The sequence below is a fragment of the Choloepus didactylus genome, chromosome 18, assembly GCF_015220235.1.
Source record: "Choloepus didactylus isolate mChoDid1 chromosome 18, mChoDid1.pri, whole genome shotgun sequence".
Taxonomy (NCBI): Eukaryota; Metazoa; Chordata; class Mammalia; order Pilosa; family Megalonychidae; genus Choloepus; species Choloepus didactylus.
The window spans coordinates 68822891-68839624 of record NC_051324.1 but is presented as its reverse complement, the minus strand read 5'-3'; the positions used below and the strand labels follow the sequence as shown (position 1 = coordinate 68839624).

The following is a 16734-nucleotide window of genomic DNA, read 5'->3' as shown; positions in this document are numbered from 1 at the left end:
ATGTTTTGTTGTCCCCCTCTTGCCCCCCAATTTGGCTAAAAAGTGAATATATACTTATTGTAGAATACTTGGAATATGAGAGTGCAGAAGAAAAGTTAAAACACTCAAACCCCACCAGACAGAAATGACAAATGCTAGCATTTTTTTCTGAGTGCATATGAACATACACATCATTTTTCCTAACAGAGAATGTAGTTTTCATAACTTTCTTGAAGGGTAAAATTGAAAGGTGAACTTTTTTTTATCCCCTGTGGCATTAGTATTCTTTGAAGATATATCATTTTAACGGCTGCATAATAGACAATCATATCTATCATCTATCTATATATCATCTATGTATCTTTCAATCTTCCATTGTCTCTATCTATCTAATCATCTATATGAACTTATCAATAGTTTATCATCTCTGTCATCTATCATCTGTCTACATATCTACCTACAATAGTTATATAGTCTTTTATTATTGGATAAGTAGGGTCTTTCCAATTTTTCAATATAATATGTGCCCATATTTCCAATTTTTTCTTAGAAGAGATTATGAGGAGTAGAATTATTAGGTAAAGAGAAAAGCCATTTTTAGAGTTCTCCAAATTTATTGCCAAATTGCTTTGAAAAATAGGAGCAATGTGTTATTCACTAACATTATACGGGGTTCCCACATCACCACACCTGTTTGCCTGCTTTTACTGTGTATCACCTTAAAAACATCTTGGCTAATTTGGGGAAAGATTATAATTTTACTGTTTTAATATATCCATGTGTTTGATTATCACTGAGACTAAATTTTTTTTCTTGTGAATATTATTGTTCTTTCTATTTCTTCTTTTTGAGAATTGTGAGTTCATAGCCTTTGACAATTTTTCTTTTAGGGTTTTAGTAATTACCTTTATGGTTTGTTTAAGCTCATTATGTAGGAGGATTTTGGCATTTTTGTTTCAGATTTTTCATATTTTGTTGTTTGTCTTTTTTTTTTTTTTACACTTTTTTTTTTCTAAACACATGGTTTTAATTTTATGTAATTAAAATTCAGGCTTGGATTTTAAATTTTATGAGCACCTTGATGCTACCCTGAAGATAAAAGATTTACCAGCAGACCTTGCCACTCATCCTAGCAGCAGACTAGAACATCTCCTGCTTAATAAAGACATGTGCTTTGCATGTGCTGTTCCCTCTGCCTGGAGCACTTTTCCCTTAGCTTAGGGTTTCTCAGCCTCAGCAGTATTGGCACACAGCCTTGTGGCTGCTGTCAGTTCTGTTAATTCTGGAGCCCCCACTGAGTGGCGTGTAACCTACACAGGCCCCAGGTCTATGTGTTTTGTTGTTCCATCTCGGGCTCAATCCCATATGTCATATTTCATCAGATATGGTGAAAGAAAGAAGACAAAAAGTTGTGCTCTTATAGCAAAAGTTTGAAATTACAGATGATTTCATGGTGAGTTCTAAAAGATAGTGAAGTTAGAGACACCCCAGGGGAAAGTGAAGTGGGAGCCGCTGTTAGGGGCGATCACTGGAATTATATTTTCAGATACCTGCATCTTAGAGAATAATATGCCTCTGATGTGTAAATCAAATTGGAAGGAATATGTAGATAGATTGAGAGACCAGAAGAGTAGCTATTTCAATAATCTGGATCTACTATAAAGATATTCAGCATTTACTGAGCAGCTACTGTGCTCCAGGCTCTGTGCCAAGAATTTTATTTGCACTGACCAACTTATTTCCGAAGGTGACCCTATGAGATGAGAATTACTACTCTTATTCCATTTTACTGATGAGGAAACTGAGGGTGAGAGTGATTTAGCCACAATGCCCAAGGGCACATGGTTGGCAAATGGTGGACAGGGGATTTGAATCTGTGTCACTCCAGAACCTATGCTTTTAACCATGACTCTTATGGTGAATTAGGATAACACTGTACAATTACCTAGGACTTCCCCACAGCAGGTCATACATTTGGGGCTGGAGCCCAGAAGTGATAGTGGATTAGAAGAGCTATGGGGTCATTTGCATAGAGTTAATGGTTGTGAGAGACACACGGGGAGGTGTTTTTAGTTTCCTAGATTGCTCAAAGCAGATACCATGAAATGGGTTGGTTTTAAACAATGGGAATTTATTAGTTGACAGTGTGAGGCTATGTGTTCCGGTTTGTTAACGCTGCTGTCAAGCAAAATACCAGAAATGGATTGGTTTTTATAAAGGGGGTTTATTTGGTTACAAAGTTATAGTCCTAAGGCCATAAGAGTGTCCAAATAAAGGCAGCAGCAGTAGGTTACCTTCACCAAGGAAGGTCAATGTCGTCCGGAAAACCTCTGTTAGCTTGGAAGGCACGAGGCTGGCGTCTGCTTGCTCCCAGGTTGCGTTTCAAAATGGCCTTCTCCAAAATGTTGCTCTTGAGGCATTTCGTCCTTTCTTAGCTACAGCTCCTCTTCAAAATGTCACTCTCAGTTGCTCTCTAAAACGTCACTCACAGCTTCCAATGGCTGTCTTCAAAATGTGTCTCTCAGCTGCAGCTAGCAGTGAGATCCTTCTGTCTGAGCTTTTTATATGGCTCCAGTAATTTAATTCAGACCCACCCTGAGTGGGTGGGGTAACACCTCCGTGGAAATTATTCAGTTAAGGTCATGTCCACAGTTAATTGAGTCACATCTCCATGGAAATAATCAGTAAGTTCCAATGTAATCAACACTAATAACATCTGCCCATACAAGATTGCATCAAAGAACATGGTGCTTTGGGGACATAATACATCCAAACTGGCACACTGTGAGAATGTCCAAGGTGATGTTTTCTTTCCAAAGATTGGTGATCCTTGGATTCTCTGCCACATGGTAAGTCTGCTGGTCTCTCCCTTCTCTTCCCAAGTTTTGTTGCTTTCAGCTTCTTGCTTCTGTGGCGCTCCACCCCCCCCCTCTGTATTCATTCTGTTTGTAAAGGACTCCAGTAAGAGGATGAAGACCCATCCTGACTGAGGTGGGTTATACTTGAATTGAAATAGCTTCATCAAAAGATCTATCTACATAGCATGTTATGAGAATAACTAACAGTGCTGAAAGGTGGGTGAAGGTGGTGGGAAGGGTAAGCTCAGAGTCATGCATGTCACCAGAAGGAAAGTTGGAGGGTAAAAGATGGGAATGTATAAAACAGTGAATCTTGTGGTGGACAATGTCTGTGATTAACTATACAAATATTAGAAATCTCTCCCACAAACTAGAACAAATGTATGTCACTATAACTAGAAGTTTATAATAGAGAGGCATATAGGGAAAAAATATATACCTATTGCAAACTATATACTACAGTTAGTAGTATTTTAACATGCTTTCGTCAACAGTAACAAATGTACTATACCAAAACTATGAATCAATAATGGAGGGGGGCATTGTTAGGGGTGTGGGAGGATTTGAGTTTCCTTTTTTTGTCTTTATTTCTTTTCTGGAGTAATGAAAATGCTCTAAAATTGGAAAAAAATTAGTTGTGTTGATGGATGCACAGCTTTATGATGGTACCATGGGCAATTGATTGTACACTTTGGATCTTTGGATAGTTGTATGGTATCTGAACAATCTCAATTAAAAAAATAAAAAAAAAAAGATCTGTCTACAATCAGTCCTCACCCACAGGAATAGATTAAACTTAAGAGCATGTTTTTCTAGGGTGCATACAGCTTTACACCACCACAGGAGTCCTCACCACAGCTCTTTAAATGAGGGATGTTTTATGCCCAGAGAGGGGGCAGCTGGTTAGACGGCAGAAGTGGACCCAGATAGGAAGACGAATGAGACAGGCAGGAGACAAAAGGTCTCCTTTGCTGGAGGTCTCCTATGTTGGGATTGACTTTCATGAAGGCTCAGGGTGTGACATAAACATTGTAGAGTCATTAAATGAAAGAAAAATATCAGCAAATTCCTAGCACTGCTATTAATTCATTCCCTGAACTTCCCTTTTTTCTAAGTAAGGCTTAAAATTAGGAAGTAGCCAAGGGATTAAAAAGGAATTAGATGAGCAAGAAACACAAAGGAAATTTGAACAAGTAGAAGGTGGATGACTCTAGGCTCTGTTACAAATACCAGGATTCCAGTTGGGACTTGGATTTGCTGGGGGCATAGCTGGGGAGACAGGGCCATGTGGCTGCCCTCAGCTCTGCTGCTTCTCTGCCTCCCAGGTAAGTGGGGCATGGCTTGGGGAACTTGATATTGCAGGGGGCAGGAGACTAGGTAAAAGGTCTCTCCTGGGCTCAAGCCAGAGGTGAAGTGTCTGCAGAAATGGGAAGGGCACATACATTCATCCATCTGTATATCCTTCAGCCCTTCATCCATGAATCTTACAAACATTGATTGAACACCAGTGAAGTGCCAGGACTCTTCTGGGTGCTGTAATTAAGAGTAATTTCTGTACTCAAGGGGCTCATGGTTGAATGAGGGAGTCAGATAACTACAATACATGGGACTTACTATAGCAGAGATGCATAACTGTGATTACAGGAGTGCACAGCAGAGACTCCTAACTCCATCCTTGGAAGGATGGAAGTCTTCATTGAGGCTTCACTGGAAATCTGTCTTAAAGGATGAATGAGTTGGTCAAGTGGAAAAGAGGAACAGTTTACACAAAAGTATGGAGAAATGAATGATCATGGAAGATTCAGGAATTAGCCTGAGCTAATTGCCAGAGCTTGGTTTAAAGGAGTTGGATAGGCTTGTCAGAAGGAAATAATGAAAGGGCTAACAAGTTGTGGTGTGATCAAGTCAATAAAACCATCCTAAGGGTGGACCTTAAAGGAGAAATTTTTTTAAAAGATATTCAAAATACAAGAGAGCATAGTTTTCAGTGGCAAATAAGTTTCAGATAAAAATCAGAGGACATTCTTCATGCTTCCAGAATGATTATTATGACTGGGTTCTCTTGTGAAACAGAAACCTCCCAACTTGATGATCAGACTCTCCCCAGAATGGTGGATGGAAAAGTCAGAGAGTTAAAGGAAGGAGACCAGCTGGGTGACATTGACCAAACATAGTTTTGTAATCAGTAAAATGAGACAGTGGACTGAATAATTTTTAAGGTTTCTTGAGGCTCCCATAAGCTATGATCACAGACTCAGAAAGACGTTTAAGAAAGATGCATCTCATTACACCTGGGAGGTATTCAAATAGTCTTAAATGACGGTGATGACGGTGATGATTGTAACGATGATGGTGGTGGTTGTGATGGTGATAAAGGACTATAGAGCGCAGCGGATGCTTTGTGAATTACCATAATTAATGATGTGGCTAACCCAAAAAGTGGTGGCTGAAGCCGGCTTATATCAGTTCACAAGAGCTGGTTATGGGCAGGTCTTCCCAACTCCATGTTCGGAGATGAATGCTGTTAGCTTGCAATCAGTCATGGTGAGAGTACTTACACCACAGAAATAAGCAAACACTATAGATCAGGGCTTTTCCCACCAGAGAGCTGTTTTACCAGCATATCCCTGTTTGTGGTGCCCTCCTGCTTAAATCTGGCAAAATCACCTAAATGCGCTAGTCTGGGTGCAGTTAAACTGAGGTGGGAAAGCTCTTCTGAGGCTGGCTGCTGTCTCCAAGCCCACAGGCTCACTTTTCATCCAGGGCACGTCTGTGCTGGGAGTTCCTCCCCAACCCAGATGTCCTAGAGCTTCTCTTTTTCTTTTGTGCTCTCAGCTTAGCTCCTTCCTTTCTTTCCTACTCTACCTTCCACTCACCACACCCAGCTGCTGTTACAAACACTGTTTAGAAAAAACACGATCACTTTAAATTTAAGTGGGGGGACCTGATAGGGCTGTATTGTCATGCTGAGAATGGAAAATGAGAAAGGGCTTAAGAAAGATAAAAGGGAAAATTCCAGAGCAAAGAGAACCAACACAAAAAGGAAGGAATGGATTCTAATATAAATGAGCAAAAATAGAACTCTGATTTATTATTATACATTTTACAGGCTATAAAATTTATGACACAATTTAACCATCTGAACAACTTTATGACCTAGGCAGGGCAAATAGCATGATCCTATTTTCCAGATAAGGTGGTGAGGAATTAGCTCATGACGTATCAACAAAGTAGGAGAATTGAAAATGAAGTCCCAGATCTTCCTCCTCCACAGAGACTTTCCACTAGCCATGGAGGTGTCGAGATTAAAGCTGAATAGTCACAAAACAGCTCTAGGTGCTGTTTGCTGCTGACCCCTCTGCTGCATCATCTGGTGTCTCCATCCTGAACTGATTGTACTCTTACCCACCAGCTCCCATTAACTTCAAGCAATCGGCAAACACTCTGATTTAAAAATGCATATCTACAGGTATACAATCCCATATATCACTGTAGGAATATGCAAGATTTCAATAAGACCTGCTAATCTTGCATTCAGGTAATACTCTAGCAGGACAGAGGAATTTACTCTTTTAGAATTAGCAATACCTTTTTTCTTAACTGCAGGTGTCTTGGATTGGGTTGCTCATGGCTTGTGACACCTTCTCATCACAGGTGCATGCCAGACCCTTTTTTTAAATTATATGTAATTTAAAGAACAACTGTGAACTCTCTGGCTGACCCCAGAACTGGAACATTACCAGTAACTGAGATCTACCTGCTCCTTCCCTTCTGATTCTCCTTCTGCTTTCAAACACCAGCATTCTGGTGTTATATGCCAATGCTCTGCATGAATAGTTGCTTTTGTCATAGATATGCATTGGCTGGAAAGTTGGGCTATGTAACTGTAGGCCAAGTTCTAAATCTGAGGGTCTGTGATTTAATGAGTCACATACCCCCAACACCCCCTTTTTTTTAAAGGATGTCTATCGAGATAGTCCCCTCTGCAATTTGCCTTAACTTATCTCAATTTTGGAGGTGGTTTCATTTACCAGGCTTTAGCTAGATGCACTTATCTACACTCCAAGCACTAACCCTGAAATTTAAGTCTTCACAGGTAATATCAAATATTTAAGGACCTTTATTTTTCTTTCAGAAGATGAATTCAAATCAGTGTCATTTCAATGAAAAAAGTGCCCAATAGAGAGAAATCAGCCATAATGAATGCAGAATGCCCTTTCTTTTCTGGAATGATCTTCCAGATTTATTAGGTTTGAGGTGCTACTAGCACTTGCAGGCTTTCAAAGTGAGATTCTGCCTCTGCAAAGGGACTGATGTTTACCTGGCTTGGAAGGGCTTGGGGAGGTATTCTTTGGGTGAGAGTCTGTGAAACAGAAAGCCGCTGAGATAAACACTCTCCAACTTACCTTGAACAGAGATCTTGGGAGGGGAATAGCTCAGCCCAAGAGTAGGTCTGTGGGTTTTCTTTCCTTGGCTTTGCTTTCCCCTGGCAAGCTTGGGACAACATCCTGGGAGCCAACTGTCCTGGCAATTCTGGAAAGTAGTGCTCAGGCCAGCCTCGTGTGAGTAGAGCTTCTGATATTGCTATGGCAGGAACTAACCTGTGCCCACCTATGTGGGACCAGACAACCTGAGGGCCCCCAGCCCCATGTCCACACAATGACTGGGACCCACCATGTATTCTGTTCTCAAGCTAAGATTTGGGGTGGTGCGGGTGGTGGAGCTGGGGTTATAAAGACTTGTTATCTGTGTGGGCAGACGGAGGGTTGGCCATCTGGAAGCTCATCTCCCTAGTGTTAATTCCATATAACATTTACAAGCACTTACATATGCTGATATTTAAAAAATTGTAGACTCTTTGGACCGGAAGGAAACTGGAAAGTTCTTTGCTGCTGGAATCTCCTTGCTCAGAGTGGCAGGGAGTTCTGGGGCCACACACAGCCTCACCAAGTGGGTGGACAGCCTCTGCTTGACTGTAGCCAGTGATCATACCCACCCTGCCCATCTCACATGAGGGGTTTGGTTTGAGCCCCTGATTTAGGGAGAGGGTTCTCTTGAGGCAGCTTCAGGATTGGATTCAAAAGTACACAAGGCAACACATAATGTTGCTACTCCCCACTAATTTTTCACCTGTTCATCAGATTCATCTCTCTAAACCCAACCCTGGGCCCACAAAGATGTTTCAAGAGAGACTTTTGAATAGGAGAGAGACATTCTGCATTCATTATGCTTATTTCTATTAGGCACTTGTTTTCATTGAAATGACACTGATTTGAATTCATCTTCTGAATTCATATTCTGGGGAAAAATTGTTGATAATCTCAAATATTATAAAATTATATATGTATTATGATGATCTAATGCATACTATTGTATATGATATGCTATAATACATTATTATAATATATTAATGAAATAAAAATACCACTTGTTACAAATATAGAATTTTCAATAGGCTTTTTCAGAAAACAAAATAAAAACAGCAAGAATATGTGAGAGGGAAGAAGAAAAGGGAAAAAAGGGAAAAAAACCATACTTTCTAATGACTGAAAATAAGAGTGATTGAATGCTGTTTGTAAGGAGCTATCTCGTGCAGGTGTCCATCTCGGCACCTGCTGTCTTCCCCGCGCCTTGTTCCTGATCTCATGCAGTCAACACCCACCGCCTCTGGGGGGCAGGCAGGCAGGATGCTGCGACTCGGGGCGTTAAGCAGCTTGCTCAGGGCCATGCGGCCCGGGGCAGAGCGAGCCTGGAACGCTGGGCTTTTGACTCCCAGTCAGAGCTGCCTACGTCCTGCGGCCTCCCTGCCGGGGACGCGCCGGCTGCACCAGGGCTCTGGGTGGCGAGCGCGGCTCTCTCCAGCCTCCGAGCACAGCGCCCCCCCGTGGTCGCTGGGTCCCTATGCAGCGGCAGAAGGTCGCCTGTGCATCGTTGCAAAGTCCAGCTGGCACGTGCCCGTTCATTATTGGTAACTGAAGCCCTCAGGCTGCAAGGGCTCCAAAGCCCAGGGCACCAGGGATGCGGGAAGTGAGGGTCAGGCGTCCTTAGAACAGTGTCGCAGGAGGAGCAGCCAAGGGGAAGAAGGGAGCCCGGGAGTCTTTCAGGGATGCACGACATCATCATAGGGAGCTGCTGCCCCCAGGGTGGGCGAGGAGGGGGCTTCCCACTGAGGTGAGTGAGTGAGTGTGTGAGTGTGTGTGTGTCGGAGAGAGAGAGAGAGAGAGACAGACAGACAGAGATGCCTGCTCCCTAGGAGGGTGAGGGATGGAGGGTGGATTCCAGAGGAGGAAGCTTCTTTCCAGCCACCAGGGGCAGAAGGTCAGGCCAGCTCTTACTGGTCCTGACTTGTAAGAATCATAGGCATTCCAGGCTGGAGGGCTGTCTAGTCTGACTGTCCATCTGCTGCTGGAATCTCCTTGACGGAAGAGTCACGGCATTCCAGGGCACACGTAGCTCTGGAGAGCTGGCAACGAGTCCAGGCAGATGCACACAAGTGCTCCAAGAAGGCTCCTCTGCAGCTGCCCCAGCAGCCTTGGGTCACAGGCACCAGGCTTTTGGGTCCTGTGTGCTCTGCTTCCTGATCAGTTCTCCCTGGGGTGGGGGAATGCAATTCTGAGCTCTGCCCAGAACCTGGAAGAGGTACCTGCTGGGAACTCACCACCTCCAGGGGGCCCAGGGGTCAGATGGAAGAGGGGAGGTGAGGGCCAGCTCCCTGGCCTTGTGGGAAGGGTGGGGAGGGGGGAGATGGGACTGCAGGGAAGGCAGAGGTGTGGAGCAGGGATTTGGAAAAGGGAAGGCAGTGAGGTTTCCAGTGTGCCCAGTGTGGGGAAGGTTTCCCACAGGAATTAGGACAATAAGAGAAATGTAGAGAGCTCAGAGGCTGCGGGGCCAGGAGGGACCACCCTGCGGTCAAGGGAGAACAAAGGGAAACCCTGGGCAGGGGTGGAGGGAGGAGGGGCTGCCAGGGCGGTGATTTAGGGAGGGGTCAGAAGGACGGCAAGACAGGATGGACAGTAAAGGGGAGAGCTGGAAGTCAGAGGCTCCTCCAAGCATTAATTGATAGAATTGGATATAATTAGCCCAGATCCCAGTCAGTTGTATAGCCTGCAACTGCCCAGGGCCCTTCCCACAATTTCTGCTAATAGCAGGGCTTTTAGTTCTGTGGCTGCAATCTGCATGCATGAGTCTTCTTATTTCTCGTTTATGTCACACCTAGGTGCAAAGCTGAGCTCCTTCAATGTTCTCACACACACACGCACACAAGCAAGCTCGAACCAGGCATTTCATAAACTTTTGAGCATTTGCTCAAGAGTTGGGGTTTCCGCTGAGAGTCACATCCCCCCATGCACAGCCTTCTGCCCACTTGTGGCCTCTCTTCCTCCTTCCCTTTCCTTCCATAGTGATTTCTCACCCTCCGCCTCCCAGATACTAACCACCACTTCCCCCAGCTCCAAAATCCCCCCACTCACTTATAGAGAGGAGTTCTCTCTTTCAGTCTGAACACATGGCACCAGCCAACACCCAGGCCTTGGGACTATGATTGACAGGGTTCTGTCTGTACCCCAAAGCTCTGTAAAGAAACCTATTAGGAGATTTAACGAGTTCTCGCGAGGTTTTGGCCTCTTCCTAGGCCGGCGCTCAACAAGAAAAAGGCCATGTTCAGTTCGAGCGCAAAGATTGTGAAGCCCAATGGCGAAAAGCCTGATGAATTCGAATCTGGCATTTCTCAGGCTCTTCTTGAGCTGGAGATGAACTCAGACCTAAAGGCTCAGTTAAGGGAGCTGAACATAACAGCAGCCAAGGAAATTGAAGTTGGTGGTGGTCGGAAAGCTATTATAATCTTTGTTCCTGTTCCTCAATTGAAGTCTTTCCAGAAAATCCAAGTCCGGCTAGTACGTGAATTGGAGAAAAAGTTCAGTGGAAAGCACGTTGTATTTATTGCTCAGAGGAGAATTCTGCCTAAGCCAACTCGAAAAAGCCGTACAAAAAATAAGCAAAAGCGTCCCAGGAGCCGTACTCTGACAGCTGTACACGATGCAATCCTTGAAGACTTGGTATTCCCAAGTGAAATTGTGGGCAAGAGAATCCGTGTAAAACTGGATGGCAGCCGGCTTATAAAGGTTCATTTGGACAAAGCACAGCAGAACAATGTAGAACACAAGGTTGAAACTTTTTCTGGTGTGTATAAGAAACTCACTGGCAAGGATGTTAATTTTGAATTTCCAGAGTTTCAATTGTAAGCCAAAATGACTAAATAAAATATCATTCTCAAAAAAAAAAAAAAAAAAAAAAGAAACCTATTAAGGCTCCTTTGGGGTGTAGCTTTTCTTTGCAGCAACATGTCGACTCTCCAGAGAGAGTAAAGTTAGAGCCAACAATTTATTTTTCCTACTTCCAGAACATAAGGAGAGGGGAGTAGATAAGAAGTTGTACTCTTCCAGGACAAATCTGAGTTGCAGATAACCTGGAATGCAGAGGCCTCACTGCTGGCTGAGGACAGGCTGGGCAGCCAGCTCCTCTCTGCTCCGATCTCCAGCTTTGATCTGACCCTCCCAGCCCCCAGTGGTGGGGTCCTTGTATCAGTGCTCGGTGTTTCCGGTCTCCCAAGGGACAGGTTCCTACTTGTCCTATCACCTACAGTCCCTAGTCTTTCTGGCTTAGGTTCCTGAACTCGGTACCACTCCACAGCCTGATCCCCAAGCCCAGGAACTGTCCATGGCTCTGTGGAAACTTTCCTCTTGAGCTCCAAGCAGACAGCTTCTGGTAGGCCCATGTGGGTGGAGGCCTGGAATGGAGGCTTGTGTTTTGCAGGCTGTTTGTCTCTGACGGGCCCCAGTTCTGTGACCGGCACCACGGGGCACTCTCTGAGCGTGCATTGTGCATATGAGGAGATATACAGGGGGTATAACAAATACTGGTGCCGAGGCCAGTATGACACATCATGTGACACAATCGTGGAGACCAAAGGAGAAGGGAAGGAAGAGAGGAGTGGCCGTGTGACCATCAGAGACTATGCTGGTGACCTCACCTTCACAGTGACCATGGAGAACCTCAATGCAGATGATGCTGGGTCTTACTGGTGCAAAATTCAGACATCATGGATCCTGGATGCATGGTCACGTGACCCCGCAGTCCAGGTCAGGGTGTCTGTTTCCCCAGGTAAGAGCTCCTTTTGCTTCAGCAGCAGAGCTTATGGGATGCGACTGGACATGGGGACAAGGGTGGGTGCTATGCTGAAGTATGCCCCTGGGTCCTGTCTTGTCCTCAGTCTCAGGGGTGTTGGGAGGAGCCTGTGATGTGAGCAGGGAGAGAGTTGGATGATCCTTCAGCTGTGGGTTGGGTGTGGGTGCATAGCTCATGGGGCCCTCACTCTCCTAGGACCTAGGCCTGCCCCATCGCCTATGAAAGCTCCTCTCATTGAGCCCAAGCTCTTTCCAGTGTCTCCTTTTGGAAACCTGTTCCAAAGGAAACAAGCTCCCCTACATCTTTAGCTTCCTCAAGGAACATTTCCTCCATCCTGCTATTCTGAAATTGGTCTCACTTGGGATGACTCCTCTTATATGGTATTGGAAGCTGCTCTTTCTCCTACTCCCCATATGCTGTAGGTTCACGAAGCCATGTCCACCTTCTTCCAGCTCCCCATCACAACTTCCCAACTGTTACTTTCCTGCCTGCTTCCTTTAATATTTGGTCACATGACCACACCCAACTGAACTCCTTGACGTTGCCACCATTGGCTACTGGATACTCCCCAACATTCAGTGGGGAACCTGGTAGATTCTCCACCCCAACCCTGCCATCACCTCCACGATGACTTGTCAAATGCCCTTGTCTCATATTGAACTTCTCTACTTTAGTGACCTTCATTTCCACTCTTTTTTAGAATTCCACTCCATGGCAACATCATGAACCTTGTGATCACCCCAAACTGGACCATGTTCAGAATCCTACACTCAAAATTCAACTTTCTGATGACTTTCCATTGATTGACCCTCTGCCACCCTCACTCCTACTCTACCTATTCTTGACTTCACAGAGCCCTCCTGTCCTCTGATCCTTCCCTCCATTTGTCCCCAATTTATTGCTCCCCCACTCCTGCACTGAGTTTGCTTCTCTCCTAAGCTGGTTTGAACCCCCACAGTAGACTGTATATTTTTTCTCACCAGCAACCTCAACTCTCATGCACCACTTTCCTACCCACCTGACAAAACCCTCATCCAACCATCCAGTTTGCCCAAGTCTAAAGTGTTTCCCGCAATGTAGGACATTCAGTGCTAAAACTGGGAAAGTCCTGGGCAAAGTGGGACAAGTTGGTCACACTTCCTGAAACCTATTTGCTCCAGAATTGCTGGAAAAAAGACACTCAACAGTGCACATGGGTGTCAATAGGAGTTTACGGTTTCTGGTGTTACTCTCCCACCCTAATACCTTACCAAGAGCACACAGGATATCAGGCAAGAACTCTCCCAATTTCTTTCCTTCTTTGTCTACAAACATATGTACAGCTGAACTCATCCTTCTCTTTTGTGTTGAAGGCAAGGTTTTTCTCCTCCTGTTCTAGAAGCCTTGAAGCTGGCTTCTCACCCTATGGCTCCTTGCCTCCCCACCCCTTGAGTCCAATCCCCTCTTTTCTCATCCATATTCTCCTTCCATCAATGATCCATGCTGTATCCTGTCCTTGGCCTCTGCTTTGTCTCCGTTCCTTCACCTCAGCTTATAAACATACACATGTTCTAAAAATATCATGTAATCCTGCAGCCATTCTGGGTGCCACCCCATTTGTCATTTCTCCTCTTTCCACTGACCTGGAAGGTGGGACAAGTTCACTCCCTCCTTTGTGCCCCCATTGTGCCTGGTACAGACTTCCATCCCAATGCCCACCACTTTGTGTTAAAATTAGTCTGTGTGTCTCTGCCCCTCTGAAAGGGCAGGGATGGTGTCACACCCGTCCCCTGAATTTCCAACAGCAAGGAGGTCAAAGGCTATTTGTTGATGAAACTGAGCTTGTGTTGGGCACCATGGGAAGGGCTGAGCCTCTGGGACAATAGCTTTCCTGAAGATCTTGAGGTGGGGGTAGTATGGGTAGAGGTGCCCTCTACCCATGTAAATATTCCAGAACACCTGAGGTCCTTGAGAAGAGCTGGGTGACATCCCCACTGAATTCCCTGCTCTTCCCTTCCCCTCCCCAGCAGTGGGTCAAGGTGGTCTTAAATGGGCTCTGCATGAAGGGCATGCTGAGCCCCACTCCCATGGGCTCTGTGAGGCTTTCTAGGCTACAGACCGAGCCACCGTCCTCCAGACCCCTTCTTCCTCCCCACCCTTCCTCCCTCTGGGGTCCCCATTTGGGATAGAAAGATACTCATTGGAGGTGACTCCTATGGCTGGTTCTGAAAAAGGCTCATTTAGCACCTGAGGGGCAGGCGATAGGAAATGGGATGGGGGCAGTTGGAAACCCTCCTTCCCCATGCTCTACCCAGGGTGTGGCCTGGGCCTGACTTTGGGGTACCCTTCTGTGAGTGAATATTTCTGTGTGATGTCAGATTCAGGTAGGGGCTCGGGGCTCGCCTGGGGAGAGAGCAGGCGCCTGATGTGTGGTTCTATCTTTAGCACGAGCTACCACCAAGCAGAAGATCATACATCCAGTCGCACCCACTACCTTTCTGGAGGTAAATGCTGGACAGAACCACCACCCAAGGTAAGGGCCCAGGCTGTAGAGCCCACAGTGTGGGGGGGATCAGCAGCCTTCGGGGGCACCCTGGGGTGGGGGCTGGGTGGCAGCACACCACGCCCTTTACTGCACTAAATGCTGGATTTTCCTCCACTCTCATCCTGATTCCAACGTTCTCTCAAGGCTGCGCATGGATTCTGAACAGAAAAGGCCACGTGCTGCGAACGCCTTCCCCTGTGGGGCAGCCACAGGGACGCAGCCTGCACAGGCAGCCCCTCCCCTGCCCCGTGCCTCCCCCTCTCCTTCCCCACCCAGTTCTGGGCATAGGGTCCTCGTTCTGTGGTCCCTAACTTGAGCTCACATTCAAAGGCCTTTTTTCTGTAGGGGGTCCTGCTCCCAGGGGCTGCTCGTGGGCTTTGTGGGGAGACGGGCCAGCTCCAGGGTAGTTTTGATCTCTTCTCTCTCTCCTCCCAAAGATCCCCAGGAAGGGCAGTAGTGCTGCTGCCAGATCTAAGGCAGAGGGGCGAGGAGGCAGGCAGAGGGTCAAGGGGTGTAAGGGGTGGGTGAGCACTGGCTACAGAAGTCAGTGGACAAAGGGGAAACTGGGGGGAAAGGGGTGGGAGTGGGCTTCGGAGCACGCTTCTGGAAGGCAGGGGCTACCTGGGCTCCTTTTCCTCTCTTTGTTCCATCTCTCCCGGACCAGAGGAGAAGTTGTGACAGGGGCCCCGGAGAAAGGCTGCCCCGGCATGTGTCCCTTCCAGGTTGGATCCTGAGATGTTTGGGCTCCAGCAGGGCACAGGAGGAGGTGGGACGGGGGCCCCGGGGTGTCCCCTGAGGATGCAGCTCACTGTCTGCCACCGTGTCCCCCACAGGTCCCTGCTCGGCAGCGTCCACTTCTGGCTCCTGGTCTTCCTGAAGCTGCCCCTGCTCCTGAGCATGCTCAGTGCTGTCCTCTGGGTGAACCGGCCTCAGAGGACCCCTGGGGGAAACAGAGTTGGCCTGCCCCGGAGGACCCGTCGGGTGCCCCTCGCAGGAATGTACTGTCCTGGGACACAGTCCTTCCACCTGGATAAGAGAGACCTTTGGGCTCCCAGCCTCAGAGCAGGGAGGGAGAAGTAACTGGACTCGGGAACGTACTGTAGGGGCTTGACCCTGGAGGAAGGGTCCTGGATCTCAGAGGATGCTGGCTTGGAGTCCTCCAGGAAGAGGAGGGAATGAGATTCTCCTGGGCCTGGGTCTCCATTCTTGGGGTCCTCTGTTCTCTTCCCCAGGTCCCAAGGCCCCTGCCCTCATGGCCACCTCCCAAGGGCAAGAACTCTCTGGAAGCCTGGTTCATCTTTGTTCCCCTGGGCACAGAAGCTTCTTGAATCCGTCTCCCCAAGGCCCTCACCACCTTCTCCCTGAGGACACCCCCCATTCCCTGCCTTCAGTCCTTGGGCTCACAGGGCTCCCGCCCACCTCTGGGACAATCCCAGGGGAGTGTGGTCCTGACTGGACCAGTGCACGCAGCCGCCCTCTCTCCCGAGCCCTCAGGGCTCCCTCCCCACTTCTGACATCCCTTGGATCTCACTGGGTTTAGTCCCCATCCTCATCTCCTTCAGTCCCTGTTACCAGGGCATGTGTGGTCTGCACAGCTGAGCAGGTCCAAGTTAAGGTACCGGAGAGTTGGAGAACAGTGGGAGAAGGGGGTGGCGAATGCCCTGATAACCACTCCTGGAATTCTCCAACCCGGAGGGTCTCCTGTGCACAGAGCTGAGGGAGAGTCCAGCTTTACCCACTTTAGGAGGAGTCTGCCCAAGACCACTGGTAACAACTGACACTTTTCCTGGGAGAGGCAGCCATGGCTCTCCAAAGAGGATTCAGGGCACACACTGAGGAGGTATTTCACCACGTTGGGATGGCATACCATGGCCATCACTCAGGCCCACTGGGCATCCTTGGCCTAGGAGAGGGCTCAGGGCTTTGTTTTGTTTTGTTTTGTTGTTAATGTCTGTCAATTGCTCCTTCCCTAAAGTTTGCAGGGAAGAGTCACACATCTGTCGCGAGCAAGTGTCACCATCTCCACTCACTCCCGGGATCTGGACCAGCCCTCCCTCCCCACCCCCAGGCCCCAGCCTAACCTGATCTAGTGATGCACACTCTGCAAGCACCTCTGAGTGCTGAGTTCTCGGGCAGGGCTGCCACAGAGGTGTGGGTCCTGCAAGGGCCCATCTTTCCTGTTAGCTCTGG

The 16734-nt window shown here is 47.2% G+C and overlaps 2 protein-coding genes across 2 annotated transcripts; both read left to right on the top strand.

The window, feature by feature from the left end:
• The first annotated feature begins 4116 nt into the window (after nt 1-4116).
• On the top strand, nt 4117-15872 carry LOC119514819 (CMRF35-like molecule 2). Its single transcript, XM_037810537.1, has 5 exons — nt 4117-4162; nt 11649-11996; nt 14445-14532; nt 15378-15525; nt 15777-15872. The coding sequence occupies exons 1-5, from the start codon at nt 4123-4125 to the stop codon at nt 15870-15872; spliced, it is 720 nt and encodes a 239-aa protein (XP_037666465.1). The 5' UTR covers nt 4117-4122.
• LOC119513880 (40S ribosomal protein S7) lies at nt 10448-11108 on the top strand. Its single transcript, XM_037809327.1, has one exon. The coding sequence runs from the start codon at nt 10493-10495 to the stop codon at nt 11075-11077; it is 585 nt and encodes a 194-aa protein (XP_037665255.1). The 5' UTR covers nt 10448-10492; the 3' UTR covers nt 11078-11108.
• Nucleotides 15873-16734: the final 862 nt, after the last annotated feature.

Coding starts and splice junctions, on each gene's coding strand:
- LOC119514819 (XM_037810537.1), top strand. CDS start 4,123: ATGTGGCTGCCCTCAGCTCTGCTGCTTCTCTGCCTCCCAG. Junction 14,533..15,377: donor GGACAGAACCACCACCCAAG/GTAAGGGCCCAG, acceptor TGTCCCCCACAG/GTCCCTGCTCGGCAGCGTCC. Junction 15,526..15,776: donor TGCCCCGGAGGACCCGTCGG/GTGCCCCTCGCA, acceptor TCTCTTCCCCAG/GTCCCAAGGCCCCTGCCCTC.
- LOC119513880 (XM_037809327.1), top strand. CDS start 10,493: ATGTTCAGTTCGAGCGCAAAGATTGTGAAGCCCAATGGCGAAAAGCCT.